Genomic DNA, 14,863 nt, shown 5'->3' with positions numbered 1-14,863 from the left:
AATAATCACATTTCAGTGAAAGCAAATGAAATGGGCCAATCTGACCCTCTCATTACTGAGCACAGACGTGTCCTGAAGCTGAGCAGCTCTGGTGTGCCAAGGTCTGAGACTGTGGAGGGTGTGTGTGTGGAGTGCGTGTCATTGATTAAAAACACAATATTAAAACATGGCGCTACAGAGAGCCCTTTGCATCCCAATGAAAACACACACACACACACACAGACCTACACACACATCACAAAAAGGTATAGGTGATTATCTGCATGATTGTGTTACGGTCTCCAGGGTGACCCCTGACCCTTCACACAAGGTGCTGCAGAATCAGCAGCATTCTGATCAATCATTGATTGTGTATTTATTTCACTTTAATGATGGTAAAGTATATTATTATTATGATTATCATATTTTTATCAGTGCAAAAGTACTGGGAAAAAAAGAATAGGCTCATTTTGGTCCCTTTATTTAATATTTTCACATTTTAAACAACATAACACCATGGCGACCACCAGATCTACAGAGCACTGCTAGACAAATCAAATATTTACAAATTCATAAACAAAGAATATAAAACAGACATCAGAGATGTGGACAGCCAATTAAAGTCCACAAACCAAGTTTGTCAAAAAATAAAAAATATATTTTTTCATCCTTCATACTTTTAGAACTACAACACAGAGGCTCCTGGTCCTGTGATGACACAATCCTCTCACTATCACGACCTCCCTGACATACAGCTCTCCTCCTCTCGTCTCCTCTCTCCTCCTCCTCTCGTCTCTCCTCCTCTCCTCTCCTGTCTCCTCCTCCTCTCCTCTCTCCTCCTCCTCTCCTCTCTCCTCCTCCTCTCTCGTCTCTCCTCCTCCTCTCGTCTCTCCTCCTCTCCTTCTCCTCTCGTCTCTCCTCTCTCCTCCTCCTCTCGTCTCTCCTCCTCTCCTCCTCCTCTCGTCTCTCCTCGTCTCTCCTCCTCTCGTCTCTCCTCTCCTCGTCTCTCCTCCTCCTCTCGTCTCTCCTCCTCCTCTCCTCTCTCCTCCTCCTCTCTCTCCTCCTCCTCTCTTCTCTCTCCTCTCTCCTTCTCATCTGGCTCGCTGCTCTTTGCTTCCTGCTACTACTGTATCTTCAAGGTCTGGATATATGGCACTATATAAATAAATGGTCTGGTCAGCATATAATCAGGATGTAATCATAATGTAATCAAGGAGGAATCAGAGATGAATCCGGATGTAATCAGGGGAAAAATCAGACTGTTATCAGGGTGAAATCGGGGAGGAATCGGAATGGAATCCTCCGTTCAGTGGTCATCATATGTGAGGGAGAAAAGATGTTGATTCAGGAACCACAAAACCCACTGTCTCAGATATTTCAACATGTCAGCTCTTTGTCAGTTTGGTAGTTTACCAGCCTCTCTCAAGAACAGGCCGAGTCGTGAGCCTGACCGTCTGTCTGTAAGGCTATCTTACTGACTATTGGACGGGCTACCTGTCTGTCTGTCTGTATGTCTTTCGGACTACCTGTCTGCCTGTCTATCTGTATATATTTACATAAAGCGAAACACATTCAAGGCGTATACCGAAAAAGGAAATACTGTACAAGATCACATCACAGGCGGACACAGGAGAAAGGAGAGCTTGATCTGAAGGGTTGAATCTTCGGCGATTCTTTATACAAGCGGGGGGGAGGGGATCCACCTTCACAGGCTGGACTCTTCTGTACAAAATGTGTTTCTTTGCTTTTAAAACACATGCACACACTTTCACACACACGAGCGCACACACACACACACACACACAGAGGGTGTCCATGCAGTAGGTGTGTCCTGGCGTTGAGGTAGCCATCAGAAGGAGCTGAGAGCCTCCAGTGCTACCTCATAGCAGAACTTATACTGCTCCTATAGAGGGACAAACACAGCAGGGTTAACCACACAGCACACACACACACTCCCACACACACACACACTCCAACACACACACACACACACACACTCCCACACTCCAACACACACACACACAGTGGGTCTCTGTGCTGACTGGTGTGTACGAGCAGCTGTGTCTTACTGCTACTAAACCGGCCTCACTCCAACAGCATTAGGGTGTGTTAGAGGGTGTGTCTAAGAGGTCGTGTTTGTGTGTGCATGCACATGTGTGTGTATATAACTTGTGTGTGAGTGTATAAGTAGTGTGTGTGTGTGTATGTATAAATGGTGTATGTGTGTAGATAAGTGATGTGTGTAGAGTGTGTTTAACTAGTGTGTGTGTGGGAGTCCTCACCATGGTCTCCACCATGTTGGTCTTGTTGTTGCGTAGCGTCTTGACGGTGTGGAACACGTCTACAATGTTCTGCTGCTGGATCATCTCACTGATGCTGCAGATCGCACAGAACGTCCCGCTGCGGCCCCCACCAGTCCTGGGGGGGGGGGGGAGGAAGAGGGGGGGAGGAGGAGGAGGGGGGGAGGAGGGAGGGGGGGGGGGAGGAGGAGGGGGGGAGGAGGAGGAGGGGGGGAGGAGGGAGGGGGGGGGGGAGGAGGAGGGGGGGAGGAGGAGGGGGGGAGGAGGGAGGGGGGGGGGGAGGAGGAGGGGGAGGAAGAGGGGGGGAGGAAGAGGGGGGGAGGAGGGGGGGAGGAAGAGGGGGGGAGGAAGAGGGGGGGAGGAGGAGGAGGGGGGGGGGATTAGACCATGTGTTTTCATTATAATGCAAACTGTGGACATTTGATTGAAGAAAGAAAGTCTAAAATTAGAACCCTTCACACACACACACACACACACACACACACAGGTACACACTCACACACGTACACACACGTCATACTTATATGTACACACATACCTACGCACATGCACATACAGACACACTCACAGGCACACGCACGCGTGTGAGAAATCAGTGGCCAGCTGATTGGATGAGCTCCAGTGAACTGTTACGGAGGAAGCTGATTGGTGGAGGCAGTGAGCTGTTAGTGAGGTTGTTTGGTTTAGGCCAGTGGGCAGCACACATGAGTGGAGCCAGGACTACTCAGTATTATTATAGGAGTTGAGTATGGATCCACCACTTCCTCTTTACTAGGGTTATTATATGCTCCATTAGGTACCCTGCATCGGTGGATATATATATGTATGTGTATGTATATTGTGCAGGTGTGTGTATATATGTATATTGTTTGTGTGTGTGTGTATATATAGTGTGTGTGTGTGCGTACAGGCAGTGCACCATGGTGTGTGTGTGTGTGGATATATAGTGTGTGTGTGCATATAGGCAGTGCACCACAGTGTGTGTGTGTGTGTATATATAGTGTGTGTGCGTACAGGCAGTGCCCCACAGTGTGTGTGTGTGTGTGTGTGTCCGTACAGGCAGTGCCCCACAGTGTGTGTGTTTGTGTGCGTACAGGCAGTGCCCCACAGTGTGTGTGTGCACGTACAGGCAGTGCCCCACAGTGTGTGTGTGTGTGTCCGTACAGGCAGTGCCCCACAGTGTGTGTGTTTGTGTGCGTACAGGCAGTGCCCCACAGTGTGTGTGCGCACGTACAGGCAGTGCCCCATAGTGTGTGTGTGTGCACGTACAGGCAGTGCACCATAGTGTGTGTGTGTGCACGTACAGGCAGTGCACCACAGTGCGTCCGTCTCCTCCATCATACTGCTCCTGCCACTTCCCCAGCCGGCGCACCAGCTGCAGCAGCGAGCGCTTGGACAGGGGCGTATCCCGGTAGCCCGGCCAGCCAATGAACTGGAAGTGCTGCACCAGACGATAACCATCCTGGGGCTGTGGAGAGATAATCACCACCATCATCATCATCACCATCACCACCATCATCATCACCATCATCACCACCACCACCACCACCATCATCACCATCACCACCATCATCATCACCATCATCACCACCACCACCATCATCATTATCACCACCACCACCATCATCATTATCACCACCATCACCACCATCATCATCACCACCACCACCATCATCACCATCATCATCATCACCACCACCACCATCATCATTATCACCACCATCACCACCATCATCATCACCATCATCACCACCACCACCACCACCATCATCATTATCACCACCATCATCATCACCACCACCACCATCATCATTATCACCACCATCACCACCATCATCATCACCACCACCACCACCACCATCATCATTATCACCACCATCACCACCATCATCATCACCACCACCACCATCATCATTATCACCACCATCACCACCATCATCATCACCACCCCCACCACCATCACCACCACCACCATCATCATTATCACCACCATCACCACCATCATCATCACCACCACCACCACCATCATCACCATCATCATCATCATCATCACCACCACCATCACCACCATCATCATCACCACCACCACCACCACCACCATCACCACCACCATCACCATCATCATCACCTTCATCACCACCATCACCACCACCACCACCATCACCACCACCATCACCATCATCATCACCTTCATCATCACCATGATCACCACCATCATCATCATCCAGCACCATCATCACCATCATCATCACCACCACCATCATCATCACCACCACCACCACCATCATCACCACCACCATCATCATCACCACCACCACCACCATCATCACCATCATCATCATCATCACCACCATCATCATCACCACCATCATCATCACCACCACCACCACCACCACCACCATCACCATCATCATCACCTTCATCATCACCATGATCACCACCATCATCATCATCCAGCACCATCATCACCATCATCATCACCACCATCACCACCACGATCACCATCATCATCACCATCACCTACCCGCGCCATGTTGCAGATCCTGAAGATGCGGTTGATGATGTCATCATCGATGTCAGCGGAGATGAACTCCACCTGGATTGGTCCATAGCAACAGGAGCTCTTCTCAGGCCAGTACTGGAGACAAAGCTACACACACACACACACACACACTTCAGTACTGGAGACAGTTGTACACACACGTAATATATACACACGTACACATGTTAACCACACACACCAGTACGGTAGACAGAGCTACACACACACACGTTACACACACACACGTTGTGTGAGCACCTGTGCAGCGTCCATCTCGTTCACCATGATGATGGAGGAGCAGTTGTAGTCGAACACCAGCCTCCAGAAGTCTGCCACCGTGTTGGGGAGCGGGTGCTGTGTCACGATGAAGGCTGCCGGCTGCTTGTGGCTCTGCAACACAGACACACACTTCATACACCACTCTGTGTGTGTGTGTGTGTGTGTCTGTCTGTGTGTAGCTGTATGTGTGTGTATGCCTGTGTGTATGTGTTTGTATATGTATATATCTGTGTGTGTGTATATATATCTGTGTGTGGTGCATATGTGTGTATGTGTATATATCTGTGTGTGTGGTGTACGTGTGCACGTACGTCCATGAGAGCAGCGTTGATGTAGTTGGAGCTCTCTCCGTCTACAGAGATGAGGAAGGGCAGGCAGCGGTCGGCCGACAGGACGTCCATGCTCCGGTTCTTCTCCTGGTTTCTGGGCAGGAGCCCCACACTGCAGTCCTCTGCACGCACCCGCGGTGTCACGATGTTCAGGGTCTGGGGGGGGGGGAGTCATACTGGGTCTCTGTCTCACATGGTGTCTAGAGGAGGGGCGTGATGACCCTGCCTCACCCCAACCCCGACTTCTCCCCTTCCAGACAGACAGGTAGACAGACAGGTAGACAGACAGGAAGACACACAGACATACAGGTAGACAGACAGACGGACAGGTAAACAGACAGACAGGTAGAAAGACAGACAGACTCACCTGGAACTCATCTTTGATCTGGCTGGAGTTTGTCTGGGAGTCCAGCCTGCTGATGTTGTAGTAGACCGCTCTGAACTCACACACTGGGATGGCCGTGTTCCCACACAGACACGCCTCCAAGATGGCGTCATGCACGAACACATACTGCTCCTGCACGGGATGACATCAGCACTAGTGACATATCAGCACTAGTGACATATCAGCACTAGTGACATATCAGCACTAGTGACATATCAGCACTAGTGGACATATCAGCACTAGTGGACATATCAGCACTAGTGGACATATCAGCACTAGTGGACATATCAGCACTAGCGACATCAGCACTAGCGACATCAGCACTAGCGACATCAGCACTAGCGACATCAGCACTAGCGACATCAGCACTAGCGACATCAGCACTAGCACTAGCGACATCAGCACTAGCGACATCAGCACTGACTGTGATGATGTCCTCACACACAGACACACAGACAGACAGACACACTCCCAACCTTTTAAAAGATTAAATTATTTGTATACGATTATATTTGAAAAGTGCTTTTAAACTGACAACTTGCCCCCAGAACCCATTAACGGCACTGCTGCCATATATAGCTGCTCAGGCTGTTCAAGAAGAACATCCTCACACACTCCCCCCCACACACACTCCCCCCCCACACACACACCGTACCTCCGTCTGCACCATGTTGACCCTCTGTGACCGCAGCTCTCGGATGCAGTTGAAGATGTCGACCACGCCCTCGTTCTCCGCCATGTCCAGCATGATGTCCACCGCCATGAAGCAGCCCGTCCGGCCCGCGCCCGCGCTGGGGACACACTTCCTGTTAGCCATGCTCGCTGGCACCACGCACCTCACATCACTTCCTGTTAGCCACAGTCGCTAGCACCCCGCACTTCACATCACTTCCTGTTAGCCACACTCGCTAGCACCCCGCACCTCACATCATTTCCTGTTAGGTGTGGCAATAGGTGCGTTCGACATGGACTGCGGCTGCATGAAACTACCGGCGAGAGTAGCCACTTGCAGTCGGGGAGGAGTTGAAAACGGCTCTGTAAAGTTGGACATTCCAGCTTCTCGTGGTTTGCTGCATTGACGTCAGTCATGGCCGATCAAGCGCTGTTTGCTTACTTTACTTTATTTATAATTAAACTTCTTAGTCTTTCCGTTAGTGAAGAGGCGGTTCTCGAATCGATCTCACGGTACTCGCGGTAAGGGGAGTCAGGTGGCTGAGCGGTCAAGGAGTCGGGCTAGTAATCTGAAGGTTACCGGTTCGATTCCCGGCTGTGCAGGTTCGATTCCCGGCTGTGCAAAATGACGTTGTGTCCTTGGGCAAGGCACTTCACCCTACTTGCCTCGGGGGGAATGTCCCTGTACTTACTGTAAGTCGCTCTGGATAAGAGCGTCTGCTAAATGACTAAATGTAAATGTACTTTGATGGCTACGTCACAGTGACCTAGCCTCGGCGCCGTCTCAAGTCGGACAAAAAGTCTAACCAGAATTAACTGTTTCAAGTCAGCCGCCTGCAGCCGGCTGCAGAGATGCATGAAGTTGGTTCATGTCAAACGCACCTATTAATAACGAGGAAACACCCTGTGGGACCCCGTCGGGACCACAGTTAAGGTGAGACCCCACGAAAGCACTCGCACTTGAATCTCACTCATCCCGTCTCCAACAACAGTACAATTGTATTCTAACCACCAGGGTTGAAACTATTGGTGTCCGAAGACTTTGGGTTAGGGTTAGGTGTAGGGTTAGACTTAAGGTCAGTCGTTTCCATGACCCTGACCCTAAATTTTGAATTTAGGGTTAGATTCAGAGATAGGGCTATAACTCAGGGACGTATAAAAGTACTGGTTTCAAAACTACTTAAAGTATAAAAGTAAAAGTAGTAAGGGGAAAAATTGCCATTAAGGACAAAAGCTTAGGCACAGGGGTCTATAATGCACGACCCCACCTCCCCTCAAGAAAACATTTTTCCAAAGGCCATAATGACTTGTTATATTGAAATGTTGTTGGTTTAGTGTTAAGGTGAGCCGTTTGAGCCCTAACCCTAATTTTTGAATTTATGGTTAGGGTTAGACTTAGGGATTGGGTTATGGCTATCACTAATGCTGATCCTGACTCTGCTACCACACCTGACCGTAACCCTGTTGTTGGTTTAGGCATAAGGTCAGCCGTTTTCCTAACCCTAACCCTAATTTTTGAATTTAGGGTTAGGGTTAGACTTAGGGATTGGGTTATGGCTATCACTAATGCTGATCCTGACTCTGCTACCACACCTGACCGTAACCCTGTTGTTGGTTTAGGCATAAGGTCAGCCGTTTTCCTAACCCTAATTTTTGAATTTAGGGTTAGGGTTAGACTTAGGGATTGGGTTATGGCTATCACTAATGCTGATCCTGACTCTGCTACCACACCTGACCGTAACCCTGTTGTTGGTTTAGGCATAAGGTCAGCCGTTTTCCTAACCCTAACCCTAATTTTTGAATTTAGGGTTAGGGATTGGGTTATGGCTATCACTAATGCTGATCCTGACTCTGCTACCACACCTGACCGTAACCCTGTTGTTGGTTTAGGCATAAGGTCAGCCGTTTTCCTAACCCTAACCCTAATTTTTGAATTTAGGGTTAGGGTTAGGGATTGGGTTATGGCTATCACTAATGCTGATCCTGACTCTGCTACCACACCTGACCGTAACCCTGTTGTTGGTTTAGGCATAAGGTCAGCCGTTTTCCTAACCCTAACCCTAATTTTTGAATTTAGGGTTAGGGTTAGGGATTGGGTTATGGCTATCACTAATGCTGATCCTGACTCTGCTACCACACCTGACCGTAACCCTGTTGTTGGTTTAGGCATAAGGTCAGCCGTTTTCCTAACCCTAACCCTAATTTTTGAATTTAGGGTTAGGGTTAGACTTAGGGATTGGGTTATGGCTATCACTAATGCTGATCCTGACTCTGCTACCACACCTGACCGTAACCCTGTTGTTGGTTTAGGCATAAGGTCAGCCGTTTTCCTAACCCTAATTTTTGAATTTAGGGTTAGATTCAGAGATAGGGCTATAACTCAGGGACGTGCACAGGTACAAGCTATTGTTGCCCGGGCAACAGCCCATTTGCCCTGATAAAATGAATAAAATAAATTGTGGCTGCGTCAATACGATAAGCCCATCATTAGTTAAGTTAAATAAAATTGCGATATTCAGTTCTGTGTTAATTTATTTTGCCACCATAACGTCAGTGTTGCACTCTGCCCCCAGTCACATGACATTGTCACATGACATTGTCACATGACACTGTCACATGACACTGTCACATGACATTGTTTGTATTCTCACGTCGGTGCACTGCGAGTGAAGGAGAGTGAAAACTCTTCCACACGTGACTTTTTGAAGTAATGGAGATAATGTTGATCTCTTTTTTCATGTTAGAGCAATAGCCCCTCCAAATGTCTGTGCACGTCCCTGCTAATTGTCCAAGTCCCCAACGATTTCAAACAAGCTATTATTAAGCCCCTTCTTAAAAAACCAAACCTGGATCCAGGTTGTCTTAGCAACTACAGGCCAATTTCAAATTTGCCATTTATCTCCAAAATTTTAGAGAAGGCTGTGGCACAACAGCTCACTGAGCACCTCTCCTCAAATCAGCTTTATGAACCTCTCCTGTCTGGATTTCGTCTCCACCACAGCACTGAAACTGCATTAGCCAAGGTAGTCAATGATCTACTGTTAGCCTCTGACGCGGGTTCTTTCTCTGTCCTGGTTCTTCTAGACCTAAGTGCAGCTTTTGACACGGTGGATCATGAGATTCTCTTGGAACGTATGGAGAACTATGTTGGGATTTCTGGTACATCACTTCAGTGGTTTAGATCGTATCTATCCGATAGATCACAATATGTCCACTATGATGGCTGCTCATCCAGGAGCTCCACTGTAAAATACGGAGTACCACAGGGTTCAGTTCTAGGCCCTCTGTTATTTTCTCTCTATATGCTGCCTTTAGGAAACCTAATTAGAAGCTCTGGGGTAAATTTTCACTGTTATGCAGATGATACTCAGCTATATATGTCTATAAAGTCTGGAGAATTTCCACATGCTATGGAAAAATGTGTTTCTAGGTTGAGAGCTTGGATGACTGCAAATTTCCTTCTTCTAAATTCGGATAAAACCGAGGTTCAAATTTTCGGTCCTAAAAAATATAGAAATAATTTTTCCAATCTGACCTTAGACCTAGACGGCGTCAAAGTCTCTCAAAGCCAGCTAGTAAAAAATTTAGGAGTCACAATGGACCCAGACCTTTCGTTTGAGTACCATATTAAGCAAATTATTAGAACTGCATTTTTCCATCTACGTAATATTGCCAAAATACGAAAATTTCTCTCAAAGGATGATGCCGAAAAACTAATACATGCATTTGTTACGTCCCGATTGGACTATTGCAATGTGTTGTTCTCTGGCCTCCCAATTACCCACCTAAAAAATTTACAGCGGGTGCAAAATGCTGCTGCTAGACTATTGACCAGAACAAGAAAGTTTGATCACATAACATCTACTCTTGTCTCTACACTGGCTCCCTATCTGAGCCAGAGCTGACTTCAAAGTTCTACTACTAACCTACAAATCTCTGCATGGATTGGCACCACTGTACCTCTCCGGTCTCCTTGCACCCTATTGCCCCGCAAGGACACTTAGATCTCAAGATGCCGGCTATCTGGTGGTTCCCAAAATTAAGAAAAAAACAGCTGGAGGTAGGGCGTTCTCATATAGAGCGCCTCTTCTCTGGAATAAACTACCCGTCTCAATTAGGGAGTCTGATACTGTTTCGACGTTTAAAATTAGGTTAAAAACGTTATTGTTTAGTCAATTCTACGACTGTTAAAGGTAAGTATGTTACTAGTTGGAGGCAACGGGGGACGGGTTGTTTCCATCCTTATTCTTTAAGTATAACTTATTTTAGAGTTCTCTTCCCCTGGAACAGATTTCATGTGACAAATGAGGGGGGCTGTCGCTGTCTTGGTGTGTGGGGTTGCATCAAATTCCCCTTTTTTGCTCTGTTAAATTGCTGCACCAGTCCACACTTGACCGGTGGGGATCTCATTCTATTATGACTGTAACTGTTAGCTGCTCCTGGCATTCTCTAATCCCTGCTCTCCTCTCTCTGTCCCCCCCCCACACACATCCCTTGTGGTATGGGGGGTTTGAGTTGTCAGCACCTGCCTGGTCGTCGGTCAGCCAACGCTGGACCTGGTTGCGAGTCTCCCGGTCCTGTCCTACATCTATAAAGTTGAATAATGGATTTTGGTGTTTTAAAAACCCATCGACACTGTATGACTATGTTTAGCCTGTGTTCTGCTCCTCTCTCCCACCAACCGTCTCTGGAGGAGGGGATCCCTCTCTGAATTGCTCCTCCCAAGGTTTCTTCCATTTTTTTCTCCTGTTGAGAGTTTTTTGGGAGTTTTTCCTTGTCTTCCTTGAGGGTTTAGGTTGGTTGAGGGGCAGTTCTATGGGCATATGTGAAGCCCTCTGTGACATGCTTGCGTGTAAAAAGGGCTATACAAATAAATTTGATTTGATTTGAGATTTAGAGATGCCCGCTAGCACCACGCACCTCACATCACTTCCTGTTAGCGATGATCGCTAGCATACCAGACCTGACATCACTTCCTGTTAGCTACGCTCGCTAGCACCTAAAACCTCACATCACTTCCTGTTGAAGGACAGGAGGGTGGAAGAGAGGGATGTAAGAGTGAATGAAAGGAGGGTGTGAGTGAAGGAGAGGAGGGTGTGACCCAGGAGATAATCCCTTCTGAAAGAGACCCAGTCACGTCAACACGGTTTGGAGGGCTGGAGCCAAATGTGAAATTGCATTGTACCATTTAGCAGCCTCTCCTTGTCACAACTCATTGTCTCCACACACCCCTCCTCTCCTCCCCCTCTCCTCCCCCTGTACCCTGCTTCTCTCGGGAAAGAAGATGGAGGAGGGGAGAGGAGGAAGAAGTTGGAGGGTAGCGAAGCAAGGAGCAGGAGAGGGGGGGGAGGAGGGAGGAGGGGGGAAGAGAGGCCCTTGTCTTTCAGTGCTCATTCATTCTCCAGCAAAGATGAAAGATTACAGTCATCTACAGGGGACAGAGGAGACAGGGGCGCCAGTAATCAAAGCAGGTGTGTGTTCTGTGTGTGTTCTGTGTGTGTGTGTGTGTGTGAGTCACCTGTGTGAGGAACAGAGCAGCAGACTCTGCTACACCCGGCATCATCAGTAGCATGTGGTGTGCAGTATGCAGTGTGCGGTATGCAGTGAGCAGTATATAGTATGCAGTGTGCAGTATGTAGTGTGTGGTATGCAGTATGTAGTGTGTGGTGTGCAGTATGTAGTGGGTGGTATGCAGTGTGCAGTATGCAGTGTGGTATGCAGTGTGCAGTATGCAGTGTGTGGTATGCAGTATGTAGTGTGTGGTATGTAGTGTGCAGTATGTGGTATGCAGTGTGCAGTATGTAGTCTGTGGTATGAAGTATGTAGTGTGTGGTATGCAGTGTGCAGTATGTAGTGTGTGCAGTATTTAGTGTGTGGTATGCAGTGTGCAGTATGTAGTGTGTGGTATGCAGTGCGCAGTATGCAGTGTGCGGTATGCAGTGTGTGGTATGCAGTGTGCGGTATGCAGTGTGTGGTATGCAGTGTGCGGTATGCAGTGTACGGTATGCAGTGTGCGGTATGCAGTGTGCGATATGCAGTGTACGGTATGCAGAGTGCGGTATGCAGTGTACGGTATGCAGTGTGCGGTATGCAGTGTGTGCAGTGGACCCACCTGCAGTGAGCCACGATGGGCCCGGCCTCTGGAGGGTTGAGGAACTTGACCTGGCGGATGAAGCCCAGCAGGCCGGTGGCGTAGCAGGGAACACCGTGGTCCGGCCAGCTGCTGAAGTGGAACTGGTGGATCTCACGGATCTCATGGTGGCCCTTCTGGGAAGAGAAACACACGCACACACACACACAGATCCACACACACACACACACAGATACACACACATACAGATCCACGCACACATACAGATCCACACACACACACAGATCCACACACACACACACACACACACACAGATACACACACATACAGATCCACACACACACACAGATCCACACACACACACAGATCCACACACACACACACAGATCCACACACACACACACAGATCCACACACACACACAGATCCACACACACACAGATCCACACACACACACACAGATCCACACACACACACACCGATCCACACACACACACAGATCCACACACACACAGATCCACACACACACAGATCCACACACACACACAGATACACACACATACAGATCCACGCACACATACAGATCCACACACACACACAGATCCACACACACACAGATCCACACACACATACAGATCCACACACACACAGATCCACACACATACAGATCCACGCACACATACAGATCCACACGCACACACAGATCCACACACACACAGATACACACACACATACAGATCCACACACACACAGATCCACACACACACAGATACACACACACACACAGATCCACACACACATACAGATCCACACACACATACAGATCCACACACACACAGATCCACACACATACAGATCCACACACATACAGATCCACACACACACACAGATCCACATACAGATCCACACACACATACAGATCCACACACACACAGATCCACACACATACAGATCCACACACACATACAGATCCACACACACACACATACAGATCCACACACACATACAGATCCACACACACATACAGATCCACACACACATACAGATCCACACACACACAGATCCACACACATACAGATCCACACACATACAGATCCACACACACATACAGATCCACACACACATACAGATCCACACACATACAGATCCACACACACATACAGATCCACACACATACAGATCCACACACATACAGATCCACACACATACAGATCCACACACACACACATACAGATCCACACACACATGCAAATCCACACACACACATACAGATCCACACACACACATACAGATCCACACACACATACAGATCCACACACACATACAGATCCACACACATACAGATCCACACACACACACACACACATACAGATCCACACACACATACAGATCCACACACATACAGATCCACACACACACAGATCCACACACACACAGATCCACACACAATCTTTATTATATCCTGTCCTAGAGCAGGTCTATAACAGTTTGAAGTCTGAGAGGTAAACCAACACACAAGTGAATGTTTTAACCCTTAACCCAGTTCCACCAGTCAGATGGCTGTGATCACAGGCAGCCCCTGCAGCTCAGAGTAAACCTGAATGTCTGGCTGGCTAGCTAATGAACTATAGCCACCTGCATGTGTGTGTGCGCGTGTGTGTGAATGTGTGTGTCTGTGTGTGCATGTGTATGTGTGCATATGGGGATGGGGGTGTATGTGTGTGTATGGGTGTGGGTGTGCATGTATGCATGTGTGTGCGCGTGTGAGTGTCTGTGTGTGTGCGCATGTGTGTGTGTGTGTGCTTGCGGCTGCCAAGGCAGTGGGCTCTGGTGCGACTTCTTCTCTAGAGATTAGGAGACTAACTGCCTGAGGAGCAGGACTATAATCTGCTTGGAGTTGTCATTAATAAAGCCTTTCATATAATCTCCACTCTCATTATTCCTGCAATTAACACAATTTACTACGCTCTAGTTGAGTATGTGTGTGTGTGTGTATGTGTGTACATCTGAAGTGTGAACTTGTGCAGAGTGGGTGCCAGACCTTGTAAAGCAGGAATTAAGGTTGTGATGTGCTGTGACTTCGAAAGACAAGTTCTTTCTCTGTCTCTATATCCCTGTTTTCCTTCCCTCCCTCCCCCCTCCCCTCCCCTCCCCTCCTCTCCTCTCCCTCCCTCCTCTCCCTCCCTCCCTCCTCTCCCTCCTCTCCCTCCCTCCAGCTCTGCGTCAGGCAGGGAGGAGGGGTGGGCTTGTAGAACAGATGGATTAATTGCTCAGAGAGAGTTGGTGA

At 48.4% G+C, this 14,863-nt stretch overlaps 1 protein-coding gene across 1 annotated transcript in view; it reads right to left on the bottom strand.

Annotated features, from left to right (window-relative positions):
* Nucleotides 1–1,154: 1,154 nt before the first annotated feature.
* The window catches only part of ptprt (protein tyrosine phosphatase receptor type T), a 59,010-nt gene continuing 45,301 nt past the window's right edge, over nucleotides 1,155–14,863 (bottom strand). Inside the window, exons 19-27 of the mRNA XM_062461067.1 lie at nucleotides 12,599–12,753; nucleotides 6,470–6,605; nucleotides 5,797–5,946; nucleotides 5,412–5,585; nucleotides 5,080–5,211; nucleotides 4,804–4,929; nucleotides 3,584–3,747; nucleotides 2,262–2,397; nucleotides 1,155–1,882 (exon numbers count right to left, since the gene is read on the bottom strand). Of these exons, the coding sequence (XP_062317051.1) occupies nucleotides 1,829–1,882; nucleotides 2,262–2,397; nucleotides 3,584–3,747; nucleotides 4,804–4,929; nucleotides 5,080–5,211; nucleotides 5,412–5,585; nucleotides 5,797–5,946; nucleotides 6,470–6,605; nucleotides 12,599–12,753 (1,227 nt within the window). The 3' untranslated portion in view covers nucleotides 1,155–1,828. The remainder of the gene's footprint in view (nucleotides 1,883–2,261; nucleotides 2,398–3,583; nucleotides 3,748–4,803; nucleotides 4,930–5,079; nucleotides 5,212–5,411; nucleotides 5,586–5,796; nucleotides 5,947–6,469; nucleotides 6,606–12,598; nucleotides 12,754–14,863) is intronic.

The sequence above is a fragment of the Osmerus eperlanus genome, chromosome 1, assembly GCF_963692335.1.
Source record: "Osmerus eperlanus chromosome 1, fOsmEpe2.1, whole genome shotgun sequence".
Lineage (NCBI taxonomy): Eukaryota > Metazoa > Chordata > Actinopteri > Osmeriformes > Osmeridae > Osmerus > Osmerus eperlanus.
Note: the sequence above shows the minus strand (reverse complement) of the source record. Positions and strands in the feature narration are given on the sequence as shown.